At 40.5% G+C, this 27850-nt stretch overlaps 4 protein-coding genes and 1 long non-coding RNA gene across 5 annotated transcripts; 1 reads left to right on the plus strand and 4 right to left on the minus strand.

Annotated features, from left to right (window-relative positions):
- Window positions 1-115: 115 nt before the first annotated feature.
- gpatch3 (G patch domain containing 3) lies at window positions 116-3505 on the minus strand. The gene is made up of 7 exons (XM_007559599.2): window positions 3029-3505; window positions 1599-2068; window positions 1333-1507; window positions 914-973; window positions 685-806; window positions 480-607; window positions 116-377 (listed from the first exon to the last, which is right to left on the minus strand). Exons 1-7 carry the CDS (start codon window positions 3444-3446, stop codon window positions 194-196), a joined length of 1557 nt encoding a protein of 518 aa, XP_007559661.1. The 5' UTR covers window positions 3447-3505; the 3' UTR covers window positions 116-193.
- Window positions 3506-7950: 4445 nt separating this feature from the next.
- On the minus strand, window positions 7951-12747 carry LOC103143169 (uncharacterized). The gene is made up of 3 exons (XR_476763.1): window positions 12664-12747; window positions 8877-8955; window positions 7951-8143 (listed from the first exon to the last, which is right to left on the minus strand). It is a non-coding gene; the product is annotated as an uncharacterized LOC103143169 (long non-coding RNA).
- nr0b2a (nuclear receptor subfamily 0, group B, member 2a) lies at window positions 12163-13641 on the plus strand. The gene is made up of 2 exons (XM_007559600.2): window positions 12163-12960; window positions 13064-13641. Exons 1-2 carry the CDS (start codon window positions 12426-12428, stop codon window positions 13309-13311), a joined length of 783 nt encoding a protein of 260 aa, XP_007559662.1. The 5' UTR covers window positions 12163-12425; the 3' UTR covers window positions 13312-13641.
- A 2326-nt stretch (window positions 13642-15967) lies between these two features.
- Window positions 15968-22301, minus strand: kdf1a (keratinocyte differentiation factor 1a). Its single transcript, XM_007559601.2, has 4 exons — window positions 21934-22301; window positions 19656-20698; window positions 19202-19276; window positions 15968-16635 (listed from the first exon to the last, which is right to left on the minus strand). The coding sequence occupies exons 2-4, from the start codon at window positions 20677-20679 to the stop codon at window positions 16550-16552; spliced, it is 1185 nt and encodes a 394-aa protein (XP_007559663.1). The 5' UTR covers window positions 20680-20698; window positions 21934-22301; the 3' UTR covers window positions 15968-16549.
- Window positions 22302-23676: 1375 nt separating this feature from the next.
- tpbg1a (trophoblast glycoprotein 1a) lies at window positions 23677-26921 on the minus strand. Its single transcript, XM_007559602.2, has 2 exons — window positions 25949-26921; window positions 23677-25737 (listed from the first exon to the last, which is right to left on the minus strand). The coding sequence occupies exons 1-2, from the start codon at window positions 26209-26211 to the stop codon at window positions 24768-24770; spliced, it is 1233 nt and encodes a 410-aa protein (XP_007559664.1). The 5' UTR covers window positions 26212-26921; the 3' UTR covers window positions 23677-24767.
- Window positions 26922-27850: the final 929 nt, after the last annotated feature.

Here is a 27850-nt window from a genome sequence, read left to right on the forward strand (position 1 = left end):
TAGTAAATGGCAGTTTCATAGTTTTAGTGGTGCAATTTAATATACTAAATGAATGTTACTTTGTGGAGCAACAGAATCACTGTGAGGCACACAAGAGGAAATATGGACACAAAATAAAAAAAATGTTGCTTTTTTTATTATAAAAATCTAATAAATAAATCAGAGCTATACATTTTGCAGATGGAGCAAGATGTCATCTTTTTGATCCGATGCTGCCACCTGGCTGCCAGCCTCTGTACTTCATGCTGGTGTTGGGTTGTCGCCTCCATAAGGTGTCGCCTTCGTCTATATCTTTGGGTTTGTCGTAAACCGTACCGATGAGATAATCTATCCTGGCCTTCTTCACAGGGTGCAACACCAACTTTTCTCCATGATATCTGCAGTAAAAGAAAGCCAGAATTCGGTTTCTTCCACTATTAGATGGTCCTTGAATTAAAACGTGTCCGTTTATTGATTCTCTTTCAAGTATTCACACTCACCCAAAGCCTCTTTTGCAGTGTGGATGTTGGCCTTCATTCTCCAGAGCTTCAGGAATCCCAACCTGGCTGCTTCCCAGTCCTTCGCCGTCCCTCCAGCCCTGCTGCTCCATCACTCGTCGACCAAAGCCCTAATCGCATAAAAGAAATGTGAGTAATGTTCACACACAGGAGAACAGGAACATACGAGCTAAATAAGCCTGCTTACTTTAGTAAACCTCTCAAAGCTGCCAATCGACTGATTGTGCCCTGATCCGTCTTCAACACCGTCCCTCAGCCTCTTCTCGTAGCGCATTTTTATGTAGTCACGAGCATCCATGTCGCCTCCATCTATGAGAGGAACGGTTGGCATTATTCCCATCAGGATAAAAGGAATGCTGTTTAATTCATTATTTAGTCAAGATGACGATTACAGGTGATAGAAACGGCTCAGATACCTTTGTCGTAGTAAACGCTCATGTCGACGTCCCAGTCGTCTGCCGTTTGCTCATCAAAATCTACAAAAAGAGCAGATTCACGTTATTTTACAGGGAAGGTAGACATTAAATGCGTTGTTTTTTTTTCCAGCTATTTTTGTGAGAGCAAAATGCGTTCATGTGCATCTCATCAAAGTAAACCTTTTCCACAGAAAAAAAGCATAAAATACACATTTAACTTTTTTTGCTATATAATTACAGTAACAAAAAAAATACTAGATCCACTGAACGACTTTTTTCACTCAAGACATTTTCCTGCTAAAAAGTCTGCCGTGGAACAGAATGTGGAGAAATTCAAGAATTAAAACTTTCACAAGGCACTGTATCTTTGAAAATCATCTGGAAAAAATTGAATTATATTTGCCATTTTCCTGTCTTACCTCCCTCCTCCTCCTGCCAGTACTGAGCATCGGTGTAGAAAACCAGACCAGAACCTCCTTTCTCCCACTTTAGCTCGATCTCTTCCTCATAAAGCCTCTCTTTGCTTCGCTCCTGGCTGGTCACGTCGTCATGCAGGGCCTCGTGGCGTTCCCACTCTTCACAGCGGTCGTCATCCTGCAACCAGGCATTTTATAAACCCAAATGAAAAGATGATCATGTACCTTAACAAAAAGATTGGTTTTTAAATACTCTTAATAAAACATACATCATCTGCATTTGACTGTGTGTCCTCCCATTCTCCTTCGCCTTCTTCTTCGTTCTGCGTGTCGTCGGCCTCCGTTGCGTGTACATCATCAGCCAGCGGTCTCGATTTTGAAGACGGGGCCTTCAGAGAGCCTGGCCCTGATACCTCGTGTCCGGCAGCTGTTAACACCGTCTCCTCTGTGGCAGGAAGGGTGCACGTGTTGTGGTAGTGGAAAGGCACGTTTCCGTAGCGACGGCTGGAGCTGGTCTTCGGGAAAGTGAGGCCCAGCTTCCGGATGAGGCGTGGAGGGAGGCGACAGGACTGGATGAGTTGGAGGAAGACTTTGATGGGCGTGCCCACATTGCCGTTCTGCATCAGAGCAGGCGGGTTCAGCTCAGGCAGCCTGCTGAGGTCAGCTTCAGTGAAGAGCTCGGTGAAGGAGACATGGTGGCGCTGCTCATACTTGGTTTTATAAGGGAAGGAACCTTCACCTGAAATGACAAACACAACGTTGGGCAGACTTTATCTACATATCTTTTTTTTCCAACATTCGAGGCTCCATTTCAAAACATTTATGCTTTTGTCAGCCTTAAACTTTTTTGTTGCCATTTTTCTGTAATGTTGGGAACTTGAGTACAAAACTTTAACAAAGACGAGTTTGATCATCTGCATGGGTTCCCTTCATTACTTGTTTGAGTAATAAAAGGCAATTTCATTGTTGCTCTGTTTTGTTTTTTTGTATCAGGACAAACTTAGATCAGGTACTATTTTAAACCCTTAAGATTTATGAAAACATATTCACCTAATAAAGACTATTTACATCCCAGTTTGTGATCTGTGATTGCTTTATATTGTTTGTAAAAAAAAAAAAACATTATTAAAAAAATGAATTCCATAAGTCAGCAATGTCAATGCCGTGCCATAAAGAACCACAGATTCGGTTAAGAGATCCTGGTCCAAGAAGGTTAGGAGAAGGAGAAAAAAGCAGTGAAAAGGTTCTCCTTTAAAAAAAAAGCATTAAAGTGCATTTATCTAGGATTATATCAGCAAATGAAATACCAAATCGTCCAATACAACAAACAATAAGTACTATTTTGATATTTAAATTAAACATGTAATCTAGATGAGATCTTATCAACTAGAGAGCCCTTTGTATTTCACAAATTCTAACATATTATTATTGTTAATATGTTCCTTTAGATGTAGAAAAAAAGGACATTTTCTTTCTCCCATACAGATCCAGATTTGGGGAGTGATACATGGATTTAAAAGCAGCGTAGGAGCCCTGAGTCACGTACTACAATGCAAGAGATGAGATCATAGAGTAATCAATTTACTGCTTTATGAATTTAATGCCCATTTCCTGTATTAAGAAAATGAGCAATACTCCACTTCAACAATGTAATCTAATTACTAGCTCCTATATCTATTATATTGCATCACTCACTAACCTTTGTCATGCGAGACTCTTATTCTCCTGATAACACAGCGTCTGGCCAGCCAGTTTCCCTTCGAGTTGACCCAGTGGTTCCCCGCATACATCCTGATGAACCTCTCAGCATGTTCAGCATGGACTGAAACGATACAACAGCACGACCTCACCGCCACCGTCTTCGACACGCAGCTTCTCTGCGTTGATTCGTGGGGTTCTGGGGACACGGAGCTAGCTTTCTCTCCGTCTTGGTCCACCGCAGGTTCGGACCCTTCGGGCTCTCTTAGAACTTCCGGTCGATGTCGGTAGTGAAAACAGTGAAAGCCGCCGCTCTCAATAAACTGGCTGAAATAATTTCTCAGGTCCGCCGAGTGGAAGGCTACGGGAATGTTGCTGATAGCTAGATACACAAGACGTTCCGCTTCGCAGTCCGCCATGACTGTTTACGTTCTCGAACGAATTAGGAAACGTCACTTCCGTTACTGTGGCGGCTCTGCCACTGCCTACGCCACCTACTGAGACAATTCTGCTACTGCAAGAAACAAACCGACCTTTATGGCAAGTCATTGTGACATATAGTGAAACCGAAAATGATGTATGTTTTTCAAAAATGCTCTCCAATAAAATAAATTAAAAAAGAAGTGTGTCAGCAGTTTGTAAAAGCACATATCGCTGCGGTTATGTTTGCAAGTTTGTGGAGTATGTTTCTGCCAGCTTTGGACATCAAAGTTGAACTTGAGCAGTTGAAGTTCAGTCAACTTGGATCAAAACTATCTGGGATCACGTATTGTCACGTCTTAAGATTTGGACTTTGACTGGACAACTCTAAAGCATGAAATGTTTTGATCTTAACCTTTAGCTCTATGTTTCATGTTTCACTGGTCTACAGAAAGATGCAACTCCTTTCATGTATTGTTCAAGCGCTAACATACTGGGAGAAACCCAAATTTCCCACTGAGAGACAAGAAAGGTTATTTCTATTCTATTCTATTCTATTCTATTCTATTCTATTCTATTCTATTCTATTCTATTCTATTTAGCTCTACCCATCTTCCCATCAACTCTTATTGGCTTTTCTGTATGTATCCCCACAAATTGATGCTGCTACCACTGCATGTCTTTAATGGGATGGTGCCTTCACAGTGATATGTAGTGTTAGGTTTCTGCCATATACAGCTTTTTAAATGTACAACAGAAATTTCAGATTTGTCCCAATTTTTGTCATGGTTTTATCATGGTTTTTAACATGTTTGCAATGTTTCCTACATGGCCTGTGGCTACTTTAAGCTGGACTTCCTATGATTTACTTTCAACAAAAACTTTCTTCTCGTTTTGTTTTGCAAAACTAATATTTTGCAAAACAAAATATTAGTTTTGCAGAAAGCAAAACTAATATTTGTCCTGTCAACACATTCCCTCACCTGTGCTGTAGATCTCTGCTGCTCCTCCACATTTACAATAGACCTCTTGGCTACTTGTGAGGTTGACTGGTTGTACTGGATTTCATTTAGAAGTATTAGATCAAATGTTGTTTGGTACAAATGAACAACCCTTTTTTCAAATTTTTATTTATATTTAACATTTTTTTAAGCTACATATACTTTTCCTTGCTCTTTTCATAGTAGGTGTGGCTTTGTGTCAGTATATCACATAAAATCCCAAGTAAAATATATTGAAGTTTGTGGTTGTAATGTGACAAAGCACAGGATCTCTTACCACTTTTTGTGATATCAATGACTGCATAGCTGGTACAAGTGGAATTATTGTACTAAAATATCAAAATATGTTGAAAATTAAATTGATAAATCTCTGAAAGCAAACTTTTTTTTTTCTTTAGAAACATTTATAAAAGCTGAAATCTCTATTTAGGCTAGGACTTTAAACTCCTTGCTTTTTTTTTAACCATCTTGTTGCAGAGGTTTTGCAGATCTGCTCCGGGTTGTTGTCCTGCTGTTTGACCCATTTTTAGTCAAGATTCAGCTGGTGGACATGATGTAACACCACCGATTCAGTCGTACCTCAGCACAGACGAGTTCACGGTCAGCACGATGGCTGCGAGGTGCCCTGGTCACCTGACTGTGAAACAAGTACATTCATTCCCCACCTGCGCGACAGGCTGCAGGAGGTGTTCATGCTGAACTGATGAACTGAGTTTGATTTCCTCTGAATGCGTTTCTGTGCACTTTAGTCTCACTGCGGGATTGTCAGGGTTTTTTTGGTTCTTTTTAGAGCAAAGAGACTTTCTCCTGGAGACGCATCCAGACTAAGCTAAGTTTAATCAGCCTGTGATGTAATGAACTTTTCAGATTTGGTTTTATTTGGAGTAAATAACTTGTCTCTCAATATTTAATTCTTTATTTAGTTTTATCCTATCCATAGTTTAGTTGTGCACATCATGGTCTGATCTCGGGGTGAACTTCCATTTCTGTGAAGATTGGTTTTAAGACGTCTTCCTTTTATATAATGTCTGCCGTAATCAAAAAACAGAGGTCCAATTTAAGCATTTTAACCTATTTGGAAAATCTCCAATTGACACAAACTCATATGGGAAATCATGATGTCTTTTCTTCTTGTACAAACTTCTACATTTCTCCTTCAAAGAGGTCTTCACGCTCACTGATGATCGCTTATTGAGTGCCTGGAACTGCCAGCGTGTGGAAACTACTTACGCAGATTGAACTTTGTTTTTTACACAAAGCTAATATTAAGATAAGCTTCACGCTAAAGATCAGACACTGAGCTCCGCTTATTGCAATAGTCAAATATAGTTTTGGAAAGGCTCATAGAATTATCTGGTTAATAGCGATGTTTTCAATCTTTCACAGGTGTTTTTCCCCTACTGTTTCACATTAAAGAAATGTGGTCAGTCAAAGTTCACTAACCCAGAGGCTAACTCCAGCTGTGGCCTTCAACTCAGACTTTATCATTATATTTTGTTAGTAATGGGCAGTAAAACTAAACTCAGTAGTCTGAACCCTGACATCATTTACCCCAGATTATTCAGCCGAAGTCATGGTCATTCTGGTTATGAGAGGATCCTACTAATGATAAGAAATATGTTTTGTTATTCGTGTTTCTATAATTTCACCTTAACGACCAGTGAAAAAGTTTAAACTCCTCCTGATATTCTTCTTCTAAATGAAAAGTAAATTTTTTTATATTTTTATTTTAATCCTAAACCAAAGTGGTTTTGTAATCTTACGTTTAATTAACATCTAGACAAAGCAAAAATTATCTAAAAGAATAACCTGGACATTGAAATATTATTGATATTTAAGTTTTTTGTTGACCACATTGAACATTTCTAGTATTCACTGATTCCTTAAGTATAAAAGTATAATAAATATGACACACAAGGTTTCCAGAGACAAAATTTTATTGGTGAAAAAAATTAATGGATAAAAGCTTTAAAATCTTAATAACTTCTGTACTTCTTAAAACAATGTTTATCATTACTTTTGCCAATAAAGGAATGTAAACTCCATAAATTTAAGAATAAACGTGTTTATGAGACCTGTGTAGTCATTGCATTTGCTACATTTTAAATCAAATTATAAATGGCTAATGATATTTTGCCTTATTTTTGGTTGCATGCTAAACAATCTTTTCTTCTGACAAGGTTTTTTTTTTTAAGCAACATGTCGAAGCCACAGCTTTCCCGTTTTCCTAGTTATACAGAATTCACATCTGTCCATTTTAAACATGAAGCTTTGTGTAAAAGTCTTCATAACGAAGTATCTTGGCAGAAAAGGAGCTTTCAAAAGCTCAAATTGCATCAGATTTTTAAGTAATTCCAAATTGTCTAGCTTTCTAACTTTTTTCTTTATTTCTATGAAGATTGTTTCCTGTATTTAATCATAAATTCCAAGTTTTCTCATATAACATGGTGTTTACAAACTTAGGAACTGATTCCAGCCTATCTACTTCTCTCTGTCTGCTTTCTGCCCAACCTACTCCTCATTGCTCATTATACCTTCTGGTGTTCAGTAAACACTGCAGTGCTATCTGTAGTACACTTCGTCTCAGATTAGGTCTACTGTACATTCTCAGTTGTTATCTCACTTTACCAGGATATAGGACAGCCTTCTGAGTTTTGGACTTACTCACTAAGATTTTGTACTCGTGTATGTATTTAGTGCCTTGTAAAACTGTTGAGACCACTCGAACGACTTATTGTTCTGTCATCCGTGGGCCTTCGTTTTCAGGCGGACTTTGACTGGGCCATTGCAACATATGAATTTATTGCAATATGTTCTAATATAATCTATAGCATCTCCATTGCATGTTTCAGGCTTCTTTCCTGCCGGAAGGCGGATATTGGTTTCCATGGAAATGGCTGTGTAGAACTTTCCAGACTGATAGATGTCAATGGATTCCTTATAAGGGAATAATATGTTGCTTTTTTATGCTTTTAGCCTAATTCATGCTGTTGTAAAGATTATGTTTGTGCGATTTCTTAATCCTGACAGTCTGTTAGACATTTCCAAGTTTGCTCACATGGTACAGGTTGCTAAATAAAACCTCCTTCAAATGCTGTGCAACGATGTTCTCATCATATGGACCTGACATGATCCACCCGTGTGACAATATGTGAGGGTATCCTAGCTTATTTCTCACTATAAGAAGGCTTTCTTTTTTTATTACATTTTGCAAAAAATTCTAAAAGGTATTTTCTTTAGCTCCTTTTAGTATTTATTTTATTTGGATTTCTGAGTATGGTTTACATATCAGTATGTCCTAGCATGTAAAAAAAAACTCACTCTTGTATTGTTTTAACTATCGCATTACCCCCATAGGTAAAAGGTGGATAAAACTGACTTGGTTGTTTTTTTGTCAAGTCACCACCGATGAGCTCATCGCTCGCCCACATCGGGTCACTGAAAGTTCAAAGCAGTGTGACACAACCTTGCTTAGAAGTGGATCATAAACCTGACAGAGCAATACGAGTATAAATGCGGCTTTAATTTCTGAGAACATTTGTTCAACAATCACAGCCTGATCTTGGTGTTGATGACCTTGTCCAAACAGAGCCTGGAATCGGCCGTATTTGCCGTGAGGTGAAGCGTGGAGTCATGTTCCTCTTCGTCGTGCACACAACAGAGCCGGGAGTCCACCGACCCAGTGGGAAAAATAACTGGAGGAAGTAAAGTTAACACAAGTCAGGTCTCAGGGGGGAAAGTTTTAGAAGAAGAGCAAGCTGAGTTACCGGGAGTTTATATGTTTAAAATATTTAAATATGCAAAAGAAAGAATCCATGAATGTGGAATTGAGTTGCAACAGTTTCAATTCCTGACCTATTTAAGTTTGTTTTGATTTCAAACGACCACAGATGTGAAGATTTGGATCATCTGTGGAAGACAGGCATTACATCACGTCCAACCTGATGAGGCGGCGCTTCCTCCCTCCCAGAACATTCCACTTATAGACTGAAGGACATTTTATTTTTACTGTCCAGGCTGAGATAAGTGTCTGTCCTCCGTGCCCGTCTCTGCCTGCTCCTAACCTCTATAAACACACGCCTTATCGCAGCCATTTACAACTGTCATCATGCTCCACGGAGCCTAAGAGCTGCCGGGGGTGCATTACAGGTCACCCTGTAAAAAAAAAAAAAAAATGCTTACATTCCTCCTGATTATGATGTGTTTTCTTGTTTTCCTTCGCACATGGGTGATTATTTCTGGCATAGAGGGTTACAGTGTGTTAAAATGAGATTACAAAAAGAATGAGGTTGTGAAATATTTTCTAGAGGAATCCTTCAAGGAATGAGTGGAGAGAGTAATGAAGTAAGGCAAACACTGGGTGACTGGTGCTGCCAGTTGTGTCTGGCGTCTAATCTCTTTATTGCGGTTTTACACTACATGACTGACCTTGACTTCGCTGCTCCAGGGTTTACCTCTTCTCCTGGAACTTCCCCTCTGCAACACTTTAAAGCTTCTGGGTAACACTCTGAGCAAATGTAAAAAAATAAAAAATAAAAAAAAAAATTTTTTGTGTCATTTAACCAAGTCATAAATATTTTTCATGTGTAGCGACCGAGGAGCTAAATGTCCAAACCGAGAGGAAAAAAAAAAAAAACACGCAACTTTTACCATTTTGTTTATGTGAGATCGTAATAAAGTCATTTGCTTATCGTATTCGCCCCTCGGTGCCAGGCACAGGCAGGATAATAAATTAGGATTGTGGAACACTGCATCACCTGTCACAGAAACCATAAATTGAAATTCCATGATCTCATTTTTTTATTTATCAGTTTTGATTATTTTAGAATAACAACATCCACGTTACGTACAACCAACACCCTTCTTTTAAATCAGAACGACGTTGAAAAGTTTATTTATTTAGCTTATTCACACATGTACAACGACAATGATAACCCCCAGGATGTCGTTTGTGAAAATTAGATAATTACCTAAGACCAGTCACACACATTCCCACACAAAATTTCTGTTATGGTTTTATTAAGGCCTAAATGACGAGGAAAATGAACGACTTTTCAGCCGAAAGAGGGTTTGATGAAGTAATTGGACGTTTGCATAGAACCGTATGCAAGCACATAAATGCAAAGTGGAAGGAAATAGTGTGATAGAATAAGAAACACGTTGTTTCATTAAGTTCAAGGTCAGCAAAGCCTTGAACTTTGCTGACTCTGCTTGAAACTAAATGTCCAAACACATAAGAATCATAATGATACCTGATTTTATAATTATTTTTTATATTTAGCTAATTCTGCATTTGGATTAAAAATATCCAAATGTAAAATAAAAATTAAAAGCTGCTAAACAATGTCTAATTACAAAGTTGTCATTGGTCGATGTGAAAATGTGAACATAGCCTAACACCAGCTTCTACTCACCACTTAGCAGGTAAAAGACTAACATTATCTAAAGTCAACAAACCTATTCACCCAGTGGGAGCCAACATCATTGACACGACCCACTGACATTATTACATAGCAATACCAAGGGTCAGTGATGTTTGATCAGGTTGTTGAAAACTTCAAAAATACCTTTTTTATTACATTCTTTAAATTTACACGTTTTTTTTTTTTAAGGTTTTAGTGGCTCTGGTGGCCTTTATTTGATATTGAATTGACAAGAAAGTGGGTAAGGAGTGAGGGGGAAGACATGCAGCAAAAGTCACCAGGCTGGGAATCGAACCTGCGACAGCCGCCTCAAGGACTAAGGCCTCCATATGTGGGTTGTGCTTAACCCCTGCGTCACCACAGCGCAACCTTAAATTTATGAGTTTGCGTTTACCAGGATTACTAAGCCTTACATGGGAACGCTACGATGACGTCACCGCTTTAAAGTTTCTGACACACAGTAAAAATGCCAGTGTTGAATTAACACCCAAAAGTGTCAATATGTGCCCAAGTCAGCTGGTGTTAAATTCAACAATACAGAGTGTCACATTAACATTTACAACGGTCCTGGTGTTAAAATACATATTAAAAGTAACACCAGTGTAGTGTTGATCAAAAAACATAATGTGGTGTTAAAAAAGTAAATAATTGACCCACAAAGTGTCAATATCAATCAAATCCAGTGGAAAATATTCAAAACAATACACAGAAATGGAAAGTTTAACTTTTCTTAAACCCATTTCAGTATTATATACCAATGTTAATTTAGCAAAAAAATGGGTGTCAATCTTTTAACACTTTCAAAAGTGTTACTTTAACACCTGCTGACTTGGACACATATAGACAATTTTGGGTGTTAATTCAACACTGGCATTTTTACTGTGCAGGTTAATTCACAGCAGAGTTAAACCAAGGCACACCTGTTTTTGTTCCTTAAGGCAACACTTGAAACTCACTGTTTCCTTTTGAGAAATCGATGAATAATCAAAAAGCCTAGATTTTAGGAAAGAAATCTGTGGACCTCCAGAAATCTGGTTCATTACAGGTGAAACTTACAGAAGCCTGAAGGCTTCATCTGTTCAGCGGTTCTTCTTCATGCTGTTCAGGAAAGAGGCGGGAACTTTAAAACCCAGAAATATGCGGGGGGTTTTGTGTGCGTGAAATTTGTAGATCAAACCCAAAATACAAGCAAAATATCTTGTGAAGCGGATGAGAGAATGACTCTATATCTACCTGTACCAACATGGGCTGAAATGCCACCCAGAGAGGAAGAGGCCAGCACTCTAAAAGCAACATGAAAAGCCATGCATTTTGCAAAATCACTAAAGAACATGCCATGTGGTGGAGGGGAGCGTAATTCCAGCATAATACCAGCGAAACATAAAGTGTTTGACCCGTAAATCAGTCAATTAGGAAAGAGAATAATTTGAAGAATCGTGACTGACTTGGAACAGTCAAAGTTTTGTCTGATGTCATTTTTTTAATACAGTATCATCTGGAGTTTTTAGCATTATATTCTGAATTACTGCCACCATTGGACTCTTCCTTCAGTTCTTAATAATGGCAACTATTAGTCAGTTGTATTTGCCTTTGGCTCTGTGTGTCACTGCTGTTACACTGCGCAGTATCAAGAAAAAGAAGAGAGGCGAAAGAAAAGAAAATGACCAGGGCCAAGAGTCAAACCCACAGCTGACAAACGGATGTGGTGGCTGGTGAGCATCTCTTAATTTTACATTGACATACCTCAACAACTACTGGACAATTTCATCTCATTTGGCATGTTAACAAGCTCTCTCTTATTATTTGAAGTTACGTCCTTAAGAGGGAAAGGAATCAGTTAAAACAGTTTCTTTTTCTCCCATTTTTTCGACCTATTTCTGCTTCTCTAGCAGGTGTTTCTTTTTTAGCCACTTTGCTGTCTCTTAAAGCTGTGGAAACGTTTAACGCCTGCTCAGATTTGACTCGACTTGACGGCGTTTCCACTGGACGCTGCAACAACTCCTGATTTCCACCTTTCTCAAAACAGGTCTAAAAAATCCCCCGGTTGCTTCCAGATGAAATGTTTATTTAGATAAAAGGGCACCTGATGAGGACATAATGTAAAGGTCACTGGCCCCCTTTTTTTTGTTGTTTTTTTTCTTTGGTGCTCTGGCCTCCTTCCAGCCCCACAGGTGTTAGGTGGCTGGTGCAGTGACACAGTGGGAGGCTGATTACCTCTGCAGTCCTTGGTAGCTTGGTACTGCCTGGGTTAAGACACCGGCTTTCAGATAAGGCCAATCCCTCACGATGTCCATGTGTTACTCCAGCAGCTACTTTTCATTGAGAAAAGCTTATCTGCTTCCCAGGGTTGTTCTAGCAGTCACCTGGCAGAGCACATGGTTGTTTTTCACATCGAGTGTATTGACATTTCAAGGTCCAACAAGGAGGCGGGAGGCGGCGGGGTGGCTTTATAAGTAAAGGCAGACAGGAGGAAGCAGTAACACCCAACAGCTCAGGCAGAGAGAGAGAGAGAGAAAGAGCAGACTGAAGAGACCGCACATCCTGGTCAGAAACGATGGACAGCAGGTGTGACTGCTCGAACGGCGGCGACAGGCTTTTGAATCCCATCCTCTACAACATCTTGAGCCAAATGGATAAAGGCGGGCCGAGCCAAGACACCTTCCACCACAGCTCGGCTCCTCACAGGTGCAACTGCGAGGTGCGAAGGACAGTGTGCTTGGTCAGACCCTCGGAGGTCTGCAAGGAGGCCTCCGCGGTCCTGGTCAAAACCGTGCACTTCATGAGAAACTTACCGGCCTTCAAGCAGCTGCCGCCGGGTGACCAGTACGCCCTTCTGAGAAGCTGCTGGGCGCCGCTCTTCATTCTGGGTCTGGCCCAGGAGCATGTGGACTTCGACGTGACGGACGTTCCGGCCGACAGCATGCTGAAAAAGATCCTCCTGAACCGCCAGGAGAGCCCCGAGACGGAGAGGGAGCAGCCCACCATGGCGGGCGTCAGCAAGCTGAGGTGTTGTCTGAAAAAGTTTTGGAGCTTGGACTTGAGCCCGAAGGAGTACGCATATCTGAAAGGCACCACGATATTTAACCCAGGTAGGCACTCGCTGGAGTTAGTGACTTCCAAATATGCAAAAAAATAAAAAATAAAAAAAGTACACGATTCCTAAAAAAACATTCCCTTTTATTTTAACAACAGATGTGCCAGAGTTACAGGCAGGCCTGTTTGTAGAGGGGCTGCAGCAGGAAGCTCAGCACGCCCTGAGCGAGGTGGTCCAGCTCCTACATCCGGGCCACCAGGAGCGCTTCGCTCGGATCCTCCTCACAGCCTCCATGCTGCAGGGCATCACACCCAGCCTCATCGCCGAGCTCTTCTTCCGGCCTGTGATTGGTCAGGCCAACCTGCTGGAGCTGCTGGTCGACATGCTCTTCTGCAGAAATCCGTAGCGGTCCTCCAATCCTGTTTGTTGTTTTTCTTTATTTTTATTATTGTTATTATTATTATTATTATTATTATTATTATTACACCGCTTAAATGCTGCAAACCACCCCCAAAAATCGGCAAGAGAAACTGTTATTTTTTTCTACACGGGATTAGGATTTGCTTCCATTTTTCAAGAAGCTGAGGTCACTTTAGTCCAGATTAAGCAGAAATCCTCCACTAAAAAGAAAGCGTCGTCTTTCCACAGTATACTTGACCTTTTCTGTTGCTTCGTTGTATATAAATGTCGTTTGCTTCAAATGAAGACTTGAAATAAATATATTTTTGTACATGAATTCACTAGTGACGGCTCACTGGTTGCCATGACACCCTCACCCCTTCACTCTCTGATCCATCATTCCTGACATGTTGAGCTCAACTATTGCACAACAAAAACGTTTTAAAATTCTTCCAAGTGTGTCCAAAAGCACGAATCTGAACGTTTTCACACCGCTTTGTTAGCTTCTTTAGGCCATCTGGAAAAATAGTAAACGGATTTAAACTGTAAGATTCAGGGCAAATATCGTGCTTCAGCCTGTTGAACAGGCGTCACCTCATAAAGATATTACAAATATGAAATGATGAAAGATTAGGAAAACAGTGCTGTCATCTCAGACTGAAAGCGTACGCATCACCCTGCAAAATGAATCACCCCACTTGAAACCACATGCTGTAACCATAAATTTCAGTGTGACAAAACAACACAAAGAAGTGCATAATTATGAAGAGGAAGGAAAATAATATGTGGTCATTCACTTTAGTTGCTCATACAAAAAACCCCCACAAAAACCGTGACATGAATTTGTGCATCCTTTCAAAACATCTGGAAATCCGTTTGAGGTGACAAAACTCCAAGATTTGCACTAGACTGAATGTTTCCTGCACTCTTCTCTGCAGAACAGCTCAAAAGTTTCAAAAAAGTTCAAATCTGTGAACATCATGTCACTTTTTTAAAGTCTTGCAACATATTCTTAACTGGACTTAGGTCTAGACCTTGACAGCACCAGTCTAACACATGAATATGCTGTGATATAAACCATTCTATCGCAGCCGAGTGTTTAGGATCATCACCTGACTCGAGGGCGAACCTCTGCCCCAGTTGTGAGTCTTTTGCAGCCTCAGTAACATGCTTTCTGTGGTTGGGTGCGTTCAGGTCAGTGTGTTGCTTTAGTTTACCACAAATATTTTGACCTCTGCCATCCAAACCTGCTTCTTCTGTGTCTGCTGTGTCCCCTGCATGGCTTGTGATAAAGAACAAAAAAACAAACAAAAAAAAGCAAAAACAAATGGAGCTAGTTATGGTTTTCTTCTTGCCAAATTTGTATATTTAAGGGTATTATATCAAATGGGGGCTGAATGCAAAGTGCACTTTTCAGATTTAATTTGCTAAATAATATTGAAAACCTCCTACTATTTTCCTTCCACTTCACAATAATGCATGTGGTTATTGTAGGAACTTTAACAATGGTCCTGTGTCTCCCTCTCATGGAAAATGATGGAATCTTTTTTTTTTTTTTTTTTTTGTCCCAGCAAGTAGTTTCCTGAAAGTCGCTCTTTAATTTACTCTCCTTCTGAACAATGTCAATCTTTTTTTTTTCCTCTTCTCGATTTAACCCACGAAAGTAAAGAGCAACATGTTACAGTCAACAGGAAATCACCGTCGTAAAACAATCCCAACAGTGTGAATGCTGTGATTTATAAGGAACAGGCCTACTTAGTCCTTACTCATCTCATTGTTTGGTATGCAGGTTGTGAAACTGTGTGTCTTTACATGACAACCTGTGCAGGTAAAACAGGAATGTGCCGGCGGGGGCAGTGAGCCAGAGGAAATGGGGTTATGCAGGAAAACTGCAACACAAACAAAAGGGGGGAGAAAAAAAAAAAAAAAAAAAGCCTGAAAAGCTTGAATTCAGGCACAGAAAATTGAGATAATTACATGTTGTGTACGTTTTGTGGAGCAAGCATTGCTTCTACGTGACTCAACCAAAAACTCTTCTCATCTGCTTCCAAAGGAAATCAAAAGAATGTTCAGGAGCAATTTTATTATGCAGTCTGACAGATGTCCTGTTTTACAACACAAGACGCAAAATGGTCGTAAATACCAGCAGCTAACAGATTTAGCCTTAGATATATTTTTTTTGTTGTTTTGGCCTCGGTCGTAAAAGAACACCAGAATCTAAAATTTCCAGAGCGAAAAAAAAGAAGAAAAAAAGTACTTGTTCGACACCAAACAGAATCGTGACGGATTCCTGAAATCGGGTTGGTTTTCCGTGCTCCGTCTTCATTTTGCAATAAATGACAAAGACAAACCCCTGGATTTTATTTCCCTTGAGTCAGAACCAGCCAAACGAGTTCCGTCTTTTGCTGAGGGCGGAAAAACCCTGCCTGCTGCAACGCTGACCTCGGGGAGGCGAGCCTGACAACAATCCCAGAGATGAAGAAAAAGTGGGCCAGGGAGAAAACTTTACAGAAACATTTGTCGACGCAGGAAAAGAAACGTTGGAGCCGAGGAAGTTGTTGCGAGCAGATTTCGGTTTGATCTATATTTTCTGCTGCGTCGCTGACAAATAGAAAGGCAGCCTGTGTTGCGTATCAGCAACACGTTTAGTAAAAACAAAAGGCTTTAAAAACAACGACGGAAATTTTTATTTTGTTCAAAACATGAATAAAAAAAACAAACAACAAATCCAAACGGTTACAGAGAAACATTGACTTAATATGTACATCAAAATATGGCTTTCAGCAATACAGTCTGCGGGTGAAACAGACCAAAGTGTCCCTCAGCAGTGGAGCGAAATGGTAGGAGACATTAAGCTGTACATGCAGAATAAGACAGCTCGTACAAACAAAAACAAAGACAAGACTGAGGACGGTTCTGTCCTGACGTGAGCCTCGATGCTCTGGTCTCCTCACTGCTGAGCCTTTACTGTCTAAACCTAAAACACTGCATTGATAAAAAAAAAAACAACAAAAGAAAAACACTTACATCCCTCTGCCATGAGAAAATGACAAAATAATAATAATAATAATAAAAAATCTCCTCTGTTGGTCGTTTTTAAAGGAAAGATAAAAAAAAATCATTTTGACCAATGAAAGGAGAACTATACCCATGTCGGATAAAGGTGCTCTGCTCAGTAACAGTATAAATGAAAGGAAGCTACATGATTTGTCAACGTATAGACATGTGATTCTCTGCGTAGCTTTTCAAATCAGCAGAGGGGCTCCTGAGGAGTTTGTCCCGGTGTCGTGCTGGTAGGGAGAGTAGGCTGAGGAAGTGCTGGAGGAATATGCTGGAAGAGAAAGTAGGGGGGAAGAAAGAAATTAATACAGATGAATAGATGCACAAAGTGGATTTCCTGAACTTTTCCACTCGTTTTCAAACCACAAATATCAACTTATTGTATTCTGATTTTATGCGACAGACTAACAGAGTAGAGCAAAGCTGGGAAGCAGAGGGGAATTGACACTTTGTTCGAAAACAACCCCACATATAAAAACCAATAGTATTCAACTCCACAAAGTTGTACAACCACAGACATTATTATTCTGTGTTCTGCCTCCAGAGACTGAGATTTTTGATTGTCTTTTTAAAACAGTCCAAGCTCCATCAGACTGGACGAAGAGCAAATTAAGTTTTGCCATGAATTCTCGCTTCGATTTCATTTTGGACTTTGGCTAGGCCAGCAAATGTGCTTTGATCTAAACTATTGCCAGGACTTTAACGTGTTAATTTTGATTGATTAACGACAGTTTTTAACGTGTTAAAAATGTTAACGTAATTAATGGAATTTTTTTTTTTTAATTGCAAAAGTTTCAAGCGGAACCTTTGCATGGCCGTGTTTCTCGTACGCCCATAAATCTGACGCCCAAGTGACATCAGCAAACAACAGCGATGGGCAACAAAGTTGCTTCTCTTAGCCCACTATAGATAACATTTTGGTTTAAAAAATATATACATATCAGATGGGACGCTGGAAAAGATTATTCGATTTATTGATTTATTTATTGATTTATTGAATCTGATCCAAACTCTTCCACTGCAGCTCTGGCTGCTCTGACCCAGACATTATTTACTATTGTTGACAGGCTCACCACCGTGTCACAACTTTTCACCTCAAACTTTTAATCAGATTCTGCAAAGACTTTGTACATTAATTCCACACAAGTTAAAACCAAAACATTTGTCCTTACGCTCTGAAGAGACTCAAATGTTATAAATATTAAATACTTGTCTTCAGATGGAGAGTTATAAACAGAGGCTGCAAATGTCAGCGATCAAACATCTTTCTTTTTTAAAAAAAAAAAAAAAAGCTCCATCTGGATCACCACAGCACTGACATCACACTGATAAAACGTTTTTGAATGATAAGCTTCTCATTATAGAAGTTGACACATCCGATCATAGGAAACAGATTGATCGATTGGAAAGTCGGTCAGATTGTCCTAAACTGGCTCAGATCTTATTTTACCTAATGGCTTTGTGTCATTAGATAATCAAAAATCAATAACAAATCCGGGCTCCTGAAGGCTCCATTCTTAGGCCACCATTCCTCAACATCTACATAAGCCTCCGAACGCAGATGGTGGGCTTCTATAACATCTATATTATCTGTGCTGATCACACATAACTTTATATTTTTATGCCCCCACTTTGTCATCGTTTAATAAAGTCACTGAATCAGTACACAGCCAAACAACCCTAAGTGTCATAACTGAACCCTGAATCTATTTACAATTTATTACTAAATCAGCTCACTACCGTCTCAAACACTGCCAGAATAAAAGCTTTATCTAAACCGAACAAAAAAAATGGCGTCATTTGACAACATCATTCCACGAGGCATGTGGCAAACCATAAATGGGACTTTTTAAGTGTTGTTTCCTTCAAACTAATTATTTATCCAGGACACTCTCGCATAAAGGCCAGATTTGTGAAATCTGTCCTCCACCTGACCCACTCCTCTTCTTAATGCTACTCTTGACCAGATTATAAATTTAGAAGATTGGATTTACATTTAGCTGCATCTATTTAGCTTCCCTGCATCCCAACAGCATGACGTTCCCATGGACCACTTTCCTCACATATAACCCACTGAGGTTTGTGGTTGTGACAAAACGTACATGTTCAAAAGTTATGAACACTTCAGCAGCCACTGTATATTAGTATCAAAGGGTTAAGGGGCACCGAGTTTAACCCAAGCTGCTGATCCATTCCCAGGCCTCACTGTGATAGTTATGGAAACACAATGTGCTGTACCCTCATTCAAAGACATGTAACAGGACACCCAGTCCCTTTAGCAACCTCTTCACATAAGAGCGAGGAGGGAGGGGGGGGGAGGAGGGCCTGTTGCACTGTAATCCATTTGTAACCTGAGTTGTTTGCTAAAATGACATAATAAATCAGGGGACATGCATTTAATGTGGCTTAATCTGCTGCTTAAGCAGATTGTGTAGCATGACTGCAGAGCTGGAGGGGGGGAAAAAAAGAACGAGGCAGACGAGGTAGGCGTTCAGTAGCAGCCGAGAATTGTAATATGTGAAGAAAAGGGCAGGAATGCAGCACTTTGCTATGTAAGGTGAGGTGTGTTACTGGAAAAAGAAAAAAAGAAAGGAGGGAGAAGTTGAGAAGATGCCTACAGCTGCAGTGGCCACAATGGGTCACACAGACCGGGGGAAATTATCCCTCTGAGATCAGGACAGTTGAAAACTGTAAGTGAATAACTTTAGATCCTGATGGCTTTAATTCTGAAGTTCTTAGTTCTTAATTTTTAACACCCCCACCAAAAACAAACAGGAAAAAAAAAAAAGTCACACAAGTGTCTGTGCGCCGGTGGAAAATTCCCCAAATGTACTCACTTCTTGAGCCGTATGGTCTCATTTTCCTCGCCAGCTCGTCTGACGGCGTTTGCTCAGACACCTTCACCTCTGGAACTGCGAAGGGAAACCAGATGGACACCATGAAGACAAGCACCAGTGTTGCTATGGGTTTAAGACGTAGAAATAATCTGGTCATCTGCTACTTCAGTGTTTTGGGTAAAACATGCGTACATGTTTCAACTTGCCCCAGATTATCTGATTGTTAATAGGCCATTGCCTGCAAAATGCCTAGTGTGTTGAGGCTTACAACTCTGAGCTAAACAAAGGCTGCAAAGTTCCAACAGGCTATGAGTCACCGGGAGACGACAGGTCAGATGTTTCCAATATTTGGTATTCTGCAACCTCCGGGCTCCAAAATACCTAAATGAATCATAAATCTTTGCAGCATATTTTTATAAAACAGCAACAAAAACATGCGTTGCGATTTCCTTACAATCACTGCTCATGAAGGTTTGGGTCATGGTCTCGTTGCCACTATCGGGCAGAGTCCCGTCGTTCCTGCCGTTGGCACGCTGTCCCGTTGACGGGTGGCTGGCCTTCTTCTTGGCCTTCCTCGTGCTGATGCGGATGACCCCGTGCACCAGCTTGCACTCGGCCTCCTGCTCCTCCAGGTTGTAGTTCTGGGCAATGTTGTAGATGAGGTCGCTTATCTCGTTTGTCTTGCGGAAGAAGGAGGAATCGGACGTACACTTGGCGAGCTCTTCGATCTGATGGAAGGCGTACAGCTCCAAGAGCTTCTTGGTGATAAGAGAGTCAACGTCTGTGCTGTCGCACGGGTCGTCCAAGTCGTAGCAGTCGTTGGACAAGAGGCTGGTGTTGCTGATCGGTCTCTGGCTTTCCCCTTTTGCGGGTGGACGGGTCCGTTTGGAGGGATTCACTGGATAATTTACAATCTCGCCTCTAAAACGGACGTCTTGGTAACGGAAACTTTCGCTGGTGGGTACCCTGGCAGACTTGGTGGTCTTGCCGGGCTCCATGGAGACAACGCAGGTTGAGTTGGTCAGAGCCATGCCGTTGGAAGGCTCACCGCCTGATTTGGTTGGGTGGTCTGTTGAGCTCTCGTTAATGGGCAGAGAGGGCTCTCGGCTGCCACAACAGCCACAGTTGAGCATACGGCAGAGCAGGGCCTTGCAGCTGCTCCAGCCCATAGAGGGGCAGGAGCCACATGAGGGCCTGCTGGCCGGCGCGCTGTCAGCCGACCCTGGAATAAATCCTATAGTCTCTGAGGCCCGGGCCGTGCCGTTTCGCGGGTATCTTCTACTGGGGCCGTTCTTGCTCTCCGTATGCCGAGGGTGGTTGTTGTGGTGCTCGCGGAAATGTTCCCCATGAAGCTCCCTGAGGTCAGGTAAGCCCGTGCTCTCCCTGTATATAGTTCGACTTGGTTTGTGGTTGCCCTGGGAGGAGCGGTGCTTTGAGTGGCGGGACGTCTGGGGAGCCCCTGAGCTGTGGCCAGGCATGGCTCAAAAGGCCCGGGACCTGCAGAGGAAGAGGGAGCCAGGCGAGTTAGTGGACATTACTCCTTTAAATAACTGAAACAGGCCTGCAGAGAAGGAACCTTTAGGGCAGAACTTGAATCTCATTATATATTTGTGCAATGATCAAACAGAAATACTAAATGTGTTGATACTCTACGAAACCGAAGAAGTTTATTTATTTAAACATTGCATTTTGATTTGAATACAATCAACTTTGATTTCATCATGAATAAACAGTGTATTGTTCTATTTATATGTTTTTATGGTTAAAGAATGTTATTGGATTTTAACATTTTTATGTTTTTGCTTGTTTTGGTTTGCTTTGTACCTGTGTTTAGTCTTTTATATTCTATATTTTTCGATTGCAATTTTAATGTACTATGAACATGATCAAATTAATGTAATACATTTGATATTTTTGATTTCATTATATGTAAAATGTCCTTTTATTTCATCTATATTTGTCTTGATAGCTGCAGCATGTTATTCAGTCCGTTAGATTTTAGTTCTGTCAGTTTTAATATTTTACTTTTTTAACTGTATTGCATTTTTGGTTTTGTGCTTTTGCAACTCTTCAGATTCATTGAAAAATGAGAACATTTTGTGTTTTATCTGTTTATTGTAATGTGGTTTTTTACATATGTAAAAAATATGTGTTTTACATATTAGATTTTTGTTTTTATCTGATTAAACGTTTTTATTTGATGCTACTGTACTTTTAAATTAATAACTAAAGTCTCCTTTTACTTTTACACTTGTTCATAGTGCATTGCATATTATATAACTATTTTTTATTACAAATAAAAATGAATGGTTTATTTGTTGAAATGTTTAAGTACACAGTCGTGTTTATGTGTGTATTTTAAATTATTTATATAGGAGAGATGCATCTATTTAGATCCCCTAGTTCTACATTTCATTCTGGTTGTCTAATAAATATTATCTATTTTTATTAGCTCAGCACTTGTTTGCATGCTTCTTCCACTGTTTTGCACTTCATAGTTATTTTATCTGAAGAATAAAACTCCAGAGTTTAAAGCACTAAGCTCTCAGAGATCTGGTAAATTAAGCAGTTAAAAAAAAACCTATATGAATACAACAACAGGGTGCGCTGATTGCTGCCTTCACAGACGTTTTTGGGGGTGTTCCCTTTAGGTCCAGAATACCTGTGCAATCAGTGCCAAACCCCGTTTCAACATAACTGCTCCACATTTCACTTGCAAAGCTTCCACTTACCGCATAAGCAGAAACAGTTGTGGTTGTGCTCGCTGGCGAGCGAACCGCGGAAGTCTCACACCGACGCAGCTCCTGCTGCTAGCGCCTCAAACTGGGACGGAGTGTCGACAGGACCGGGGACTTCCAGGTGAGTTTCTGTTTCATCCAACAAGGGAGAAACTCGGTAAAGTCGAAGCCCGGAGTCCGGCGCCGCCACCGAACGAGATCACCCAGCACATCCAAACAGTCTCTTCTGGTCAAAAAGAGAAAAAGCGAGTCCCCGGAGCTGCCGAGCGTCTCCCAGTGCTTGACTATCACCTGCGGCTACAGCTAATACCGCAGCAGGGGACCCACCCACAGGTGCGTGTTGACGTCACCTGAGCCGGATGTTTAGGTACAGAGCAAGAAAATAAAAACGGTCAAATGACAAAAAAAAGGAAGTTAACGCAACAATAAATTTCACCAAAAAAAAAAATAAAATAAAATAAAAACAAAGAAACAAATGAAAAAAACTTTTAACCCCTATTTACACTATCTAAATGGTTCTCACGAACATTTGTTATAAAAAGCAAAACGATCCAAGATGAGCATTGTGGTGTAGTACATAACCACCACGGTCCGAAATTATAATGGCTTACAGTCAACACATATTTTCAAAATAGCCAGAAAAATATTATTTTGTTATTTTGTTATCTCCTTTTCTGAAAAAAAAAGAGAGATTCAATTAATATCACTTCAAAACCAAATTAATATAATTTTGGTCATTGCAGTGAAATCGTTTAATACTTTTAGTTTAGAGAGTTAAAGGCGACATAGTCAAGTTTATAGCAAAGGGAAATGGATAGGCCTACCTTAACGCCATCTCCACTTCACGGACACACACACACTCTGCAGTCACTCAGTGTGTGCCTTGAAGGAAAATGCTGCATCACTTTCTGTATGAAACATCCAAAGTTTCTGCCTGCAAAGTATGTGTAAATCTTTTGTTCAACCCTGATTAGAGTACCTTTAAAAGACGTCAGTGTGAACTGCATTTCCTTCGAGTTCATCTCAAAATACCCAGCATTGGTAAGTGAAAAAGAAAACAAACAAACAAACAAACAAACAAAAAACAACAGAAATGTATTCCACCTTCATGAAAGAAGGGTTTATTTTAATGCATTCATGCACAACACTAGCTTTGGGTTTGTTTTTCTTTAGGCAGGATGGAGATTGTTCACCTACTTAAACCACAGGACAATTGCAACGAAAAATCAAAGTAAAACTAACACACACTAAAAATTATGGTTTTAAAGTGAAAAATGTCAGGAAATGGAGTTGTATGAAAACTTTTGTGAGGGTCTGTATAAAAATGGTAGAAACACCAGTTCCAGATATGATGGAAGCTCTGAAGAGGCCATTAGTGTTGCAATTATCCATCCTGCTGGTTATTATCAATATTTGTACTCTTCAGTCGTCTGGGTCACAAGCCTTTAGCAACTACTACTTTGTAGGTCAGGAGCGGAGGAACTTTGGAAACCACCGTTGTAATTAATGCGCACACATCCAAGGCAGGCCTGGCATGCTCACAGGGGTGCACAGCTGCAGAGCCAGCAGGTGTGTTTCTAAACAACATCTTTCATTTTGTCCTATTTCCACTGAATGCAGACACTTAATCACGCACTCTATGAGCAGAAATAGTGGGAACGCGCCACATGGAGGAAAACAAATGGTTTTCCGCAGTTCTTCATTCTGGACTCCAGTCACAGTAAGGGAGCATAGAAATGAAATATAAATAAACAAATGTTTTATTTGGAGCAGAAATATGTGTTTCATATAACATGTTGTGCTACGCGTGACGCAACAAAGACAAATGCAACAAAATGTGTCATCCGAGAACTTTTTGCTTCGAAACTTTACAACAGTATTAATGATACAAGACATATTTTAATACTTTATACTTTTTCATGCATTCTCCGTGTGTCTGAGCTGCCATCAACGCTATCAGTAGAGGAGCTTCCAAATGTGTGGAGTTATGATGCTAAGACTAACTAATAAACGATGACTAAAACCAAGAGTGTTTATCTAAAAAGCAGAAAACTATTTGCAGATTAATTTCACGTGCCTAAGAAAACACAAAGGCACTTTTTATGGTGAAGTTTAAAAGATACACAGCAAGTATAAATATTCTGAGATTCTAAAAGTACACCTCTCTATATATTTTTTAGGTTACTTTAATAATTTAACTTAAAGAATGCAACTCTACAGGTACTTTACACACCAAGTGGTAGGTTTCAACCACCTATTTCTTTTCATTTTGATGATTATGATTTATGGCTAGTTAAAACCCAAAAGTCAATTTCTCAGAAAATTGGAAAATGACATAATATTAATGAAAAAAATAATTTCTTATTCATAAATTTTTGCTTCATAAGGATTCTTCATGTACTGTACAGTATATCCACTCTATGTTGGGGCTCCTTTTGCATGAATTATTGCAACAATGCAGCAATCCTCTCCTCTCCTCTCCTTCCTTCTGGGACCTTGATTTTCAAATGAAATATAAAATGTGCTTTCTTTTTTGTTTACAAAAAAAGAGTGCTGCTTGTCATCCCTGTTGCTTCTCCACATTTTGACATGCTAGGACAAAGCAGCCATCTTCTCTTGCTGTGACCTTTCTGTAGTTCGTGCTGCTTGTGGAAACCTGTCAATATTTTTAAGAATTAAAAAAAAATTAAACAAATTACCCCTCGACACATTTCACTCTTGGCAGTGAATGTGACCTTTACTTTTTGAACTGAATTTGCAAACTAAATAAATTATTGGATGATATCCTAATTCATTTTAAAAAAATGCACTTCAATGAAACTCCAAGATCAGGAGTTTACAGCAGGAGAGGTTGCCACTGGTTTGACTTGTGTTTCTGTCGAGGCTTGGACTATACACGTGTCATTTGGCAGCTGTTGGGACGGCGCTTGTCCCAAATGCCTTTGTGACCTGCTACTGCCGGCCGCAATGTGGCCCAACCGAGGGTCAGAGTCTATCTCGTACCGGTAGTAATAGCCCTCCAGAACGTCCCGGCACGCGTCCCTCGTTTCTATGATCCACTTCTTCATGCCGTTTCGATTCAGGTAGAGCACAAAGAGAAAAACCATGCCGACAAAACCCAGCACCACCCCCAGGAAAACGTACGACGTCTGCAAGGTGAGGTCAGCCACCTCGGCCAGGACCGGAACTACACAACCAATGGCCTGGACGGTGAGCCCTTGCAGCCGGGTGTCGGCTAACGCCTCCGGTGATGCACATCTGACCGCGTCAGCATCCACCCGGGCTCTGGTTTTATTCAGCCAGGTCACAAAGTCCCGGCTCTCACAGGAGCAGGTGTACGGGTTGTAACCGAGAAAGATCTGAGCGTTGCCGAGTCTCTCTAGTTCTTGCAGGGCGTCGACCCTGAACGCCTCGAAGTTGTTGTGCGTGAGGTCCAGGGTCTCCAGATGGTCCATGCCGGAAAAGGTCCCCGCATAGACAGCCACCAAGTTGTTGTTCCTGAGCAAGAGCTGCTGCAAACTGGGAATGTGGGAGAACATCCCGGGCGGGAGAAGGGCCAGGAGGTTTCCGGAAAGGTCGAGGCGGCGGAGCCCCCAGAGTCCGCCCCAGCGGAGAGCCGTGGCCAGGTCGGTCAGGGCGGTGAAGTTGTGCAGCGAGTGGCTCAGGTTGAGCTCCTGAAGGGGGCTTCCAGGTATGCTGAGTGCCTCTGGGTGGATTAACGCCAGCTGGTTACCACTGAGGTCCAAGGAGCGCAGACTGGTGAGACCGGCAAAGGTGTGGGAGGCCAACTCTGTGATCCTGAGAAGACGACTAACACTGTGACAATCGCTCTTAGACGTTCTGATGCCATTCTTATGCTGAATAACACATATAGCATCTTTAAAGGAACAAACACGGCCACAGATAAAGCCACTGTTTCTTTATTACATACACACACCAACAAAGTGTTACATTAACCAAATATGGCTTTAAATTACACAACTAAAAAACATGACACCGACATTCTCACCTGTTATTGCTTAAAATGACGTTAGTGACATTCTGCAGTTCTGTAAACGAATCTGGTCCGACTTGATGTATGTTATTCCCTGTGATGACGACACTCCGGGTATATCCTGGAATGTTTTGTGGCACTACGAGCAGATCCTTAGAGACACACTTCACCGTGCGGGTGATTGCAAAACATTCACAGCCAAAAGGACACGCCAAGCACTGCGAGGGTGCAAGCAAAAGGAGAACTCCTAGAAAAACACAAGCTGCCAAAATGCACATGTCTGCAGAGTTGGAAACAAAGAAGTTGCAGATGAAAATGACAGCAGAGAAAAATGCGACCTGTTCCTTCTAACGCTGAGTTAGTGGCAAGGGCTGCTTGTTCCAGCAGTAGTGGCTTCTCATCTGCTCCACTGTGGGAATAAGGGTTCCCACAAATTGATGGTTGCTCCTATCGAACTGAATCTGCTTGCTAAAAAAAAGGTATGTGGTTCCCTTAAAGGTACAGGGGACGATTAGATTAGAGCGGCCACAGCCACTGACCTACACCACCGTCTGACAGAGGACACAGTGGAAGAATATCAACAATTACTTGCTAAACATACAAAAAAAAATATACACAACAATTATTAATCAGTAGTTAGATAGCTTTCAAAGCAGATCTGTTCATAGTCCTGAGTCTTACTCCAGTGACATTCCAGGTTGCAAAGTTAAGTGAGTATTTAGTATTTGCTCGCAAATAAATGAATAAATAATTTAGACAAATTCAAACGAGGACACTCCCAAGTTCCCCCTCCACATCATTCTATCTTTGGTAGCGGCTCGCATCTCATTCACAAAAAAACTGATGAGGATGAGAACTTTCAGCATTAAGATTTCAAATCCATCTCATAGCGATTCATCACCGGAGTCAACATTAGGTGCCGCAGAAACGGATTCATCACTGTCGCTCATGAAAAATGCAACTTGCCGCTCCCCTGCGGCATATTACGGAGAAAATGAACCTCCTTAATGTGACTATTTTTCCCAAGAAAAAGCATCCAGCATATTGTAAGTTAACAAAACTTTTAAAAAATTACGAGCGTGAGAAAAGATTTGCAAACCCTGTATTGCACCGTTACTAAAACAAAACAAAACTCTTTTCCACAAAGGACAAATATCACATTTTAGAGCTAGATAAGATCCATAAATATTGAAAATATGAAACTTAAATAAATCATAACCAGCTTTTCATAGCAGACAAAGGATTTTAAAAGCACTTTTTGAGAACAAAAAGACATATGAGCCAATACTTGCCTCCTAAAAATAGGAGGCAAGTATTTATGAATGATGATGTATTTTCTGAAGTCAGTCTGTTGGGCTTCTGCTATGCTAAGGACAAGGACTGATTTCATCATTAAAAAATTAACAGAAATATATTGAATGAATATGCAGATTCTTACTGGCATCGCACAAAAAAGGACAGAGTGAGCACATCTGCTGTAGAGATGATCTGTGTAGGAAAGACGGTTGGAAGTAAACAAGTAAAAAAAGATAAATTTCAACCAAAAACAGTCTCTCCACTGGAAACACTGTTTGGCCAGGGATTATGAAATATTGGGGATCTGATTTCAAGCCAGAGATGAGGGATGGGCTCACAGCACAGCTCATGCTGTTAGACAGCATGAACTGTACTATTCATGCTGTCTAAGTAGGGGGTAAAAAGCCAGATGACTCTGGGTGCTGTTTGTCAGCATAAAGTTTATCAGGTAAGAAAATACTCTTTTTAAATTGGCCATTGCTTGTTATAATAATAACTGATTTTAGATATAATGCCCTTTACATCTCTAGATCTTAGTCATTTTTTTATGTATCTGTTGTCAAAACCTGTGCTAAAGTCCACAGATTAATCTCTCCAAATGTTTTCCCTGCTTTTTGCTCG

Source organism: Poecilia formosa, unplaced genomic scaffold (assembly GCF_000485575.1).
Source record: "Poecilia formosa unplaced genomic scaffold, Poecilia_formosa-5.1.2 Scaffold105, whole genome shotgun sequence".
In the NCBI taxonomy this organism is placed as follows: domain Eukaryota; kingdom Metazoa; phylum Chordata; class Actinopteri; order Cyprinodontiformes; family Poeciliidae; genus Poecilia; species Poecilia formosa.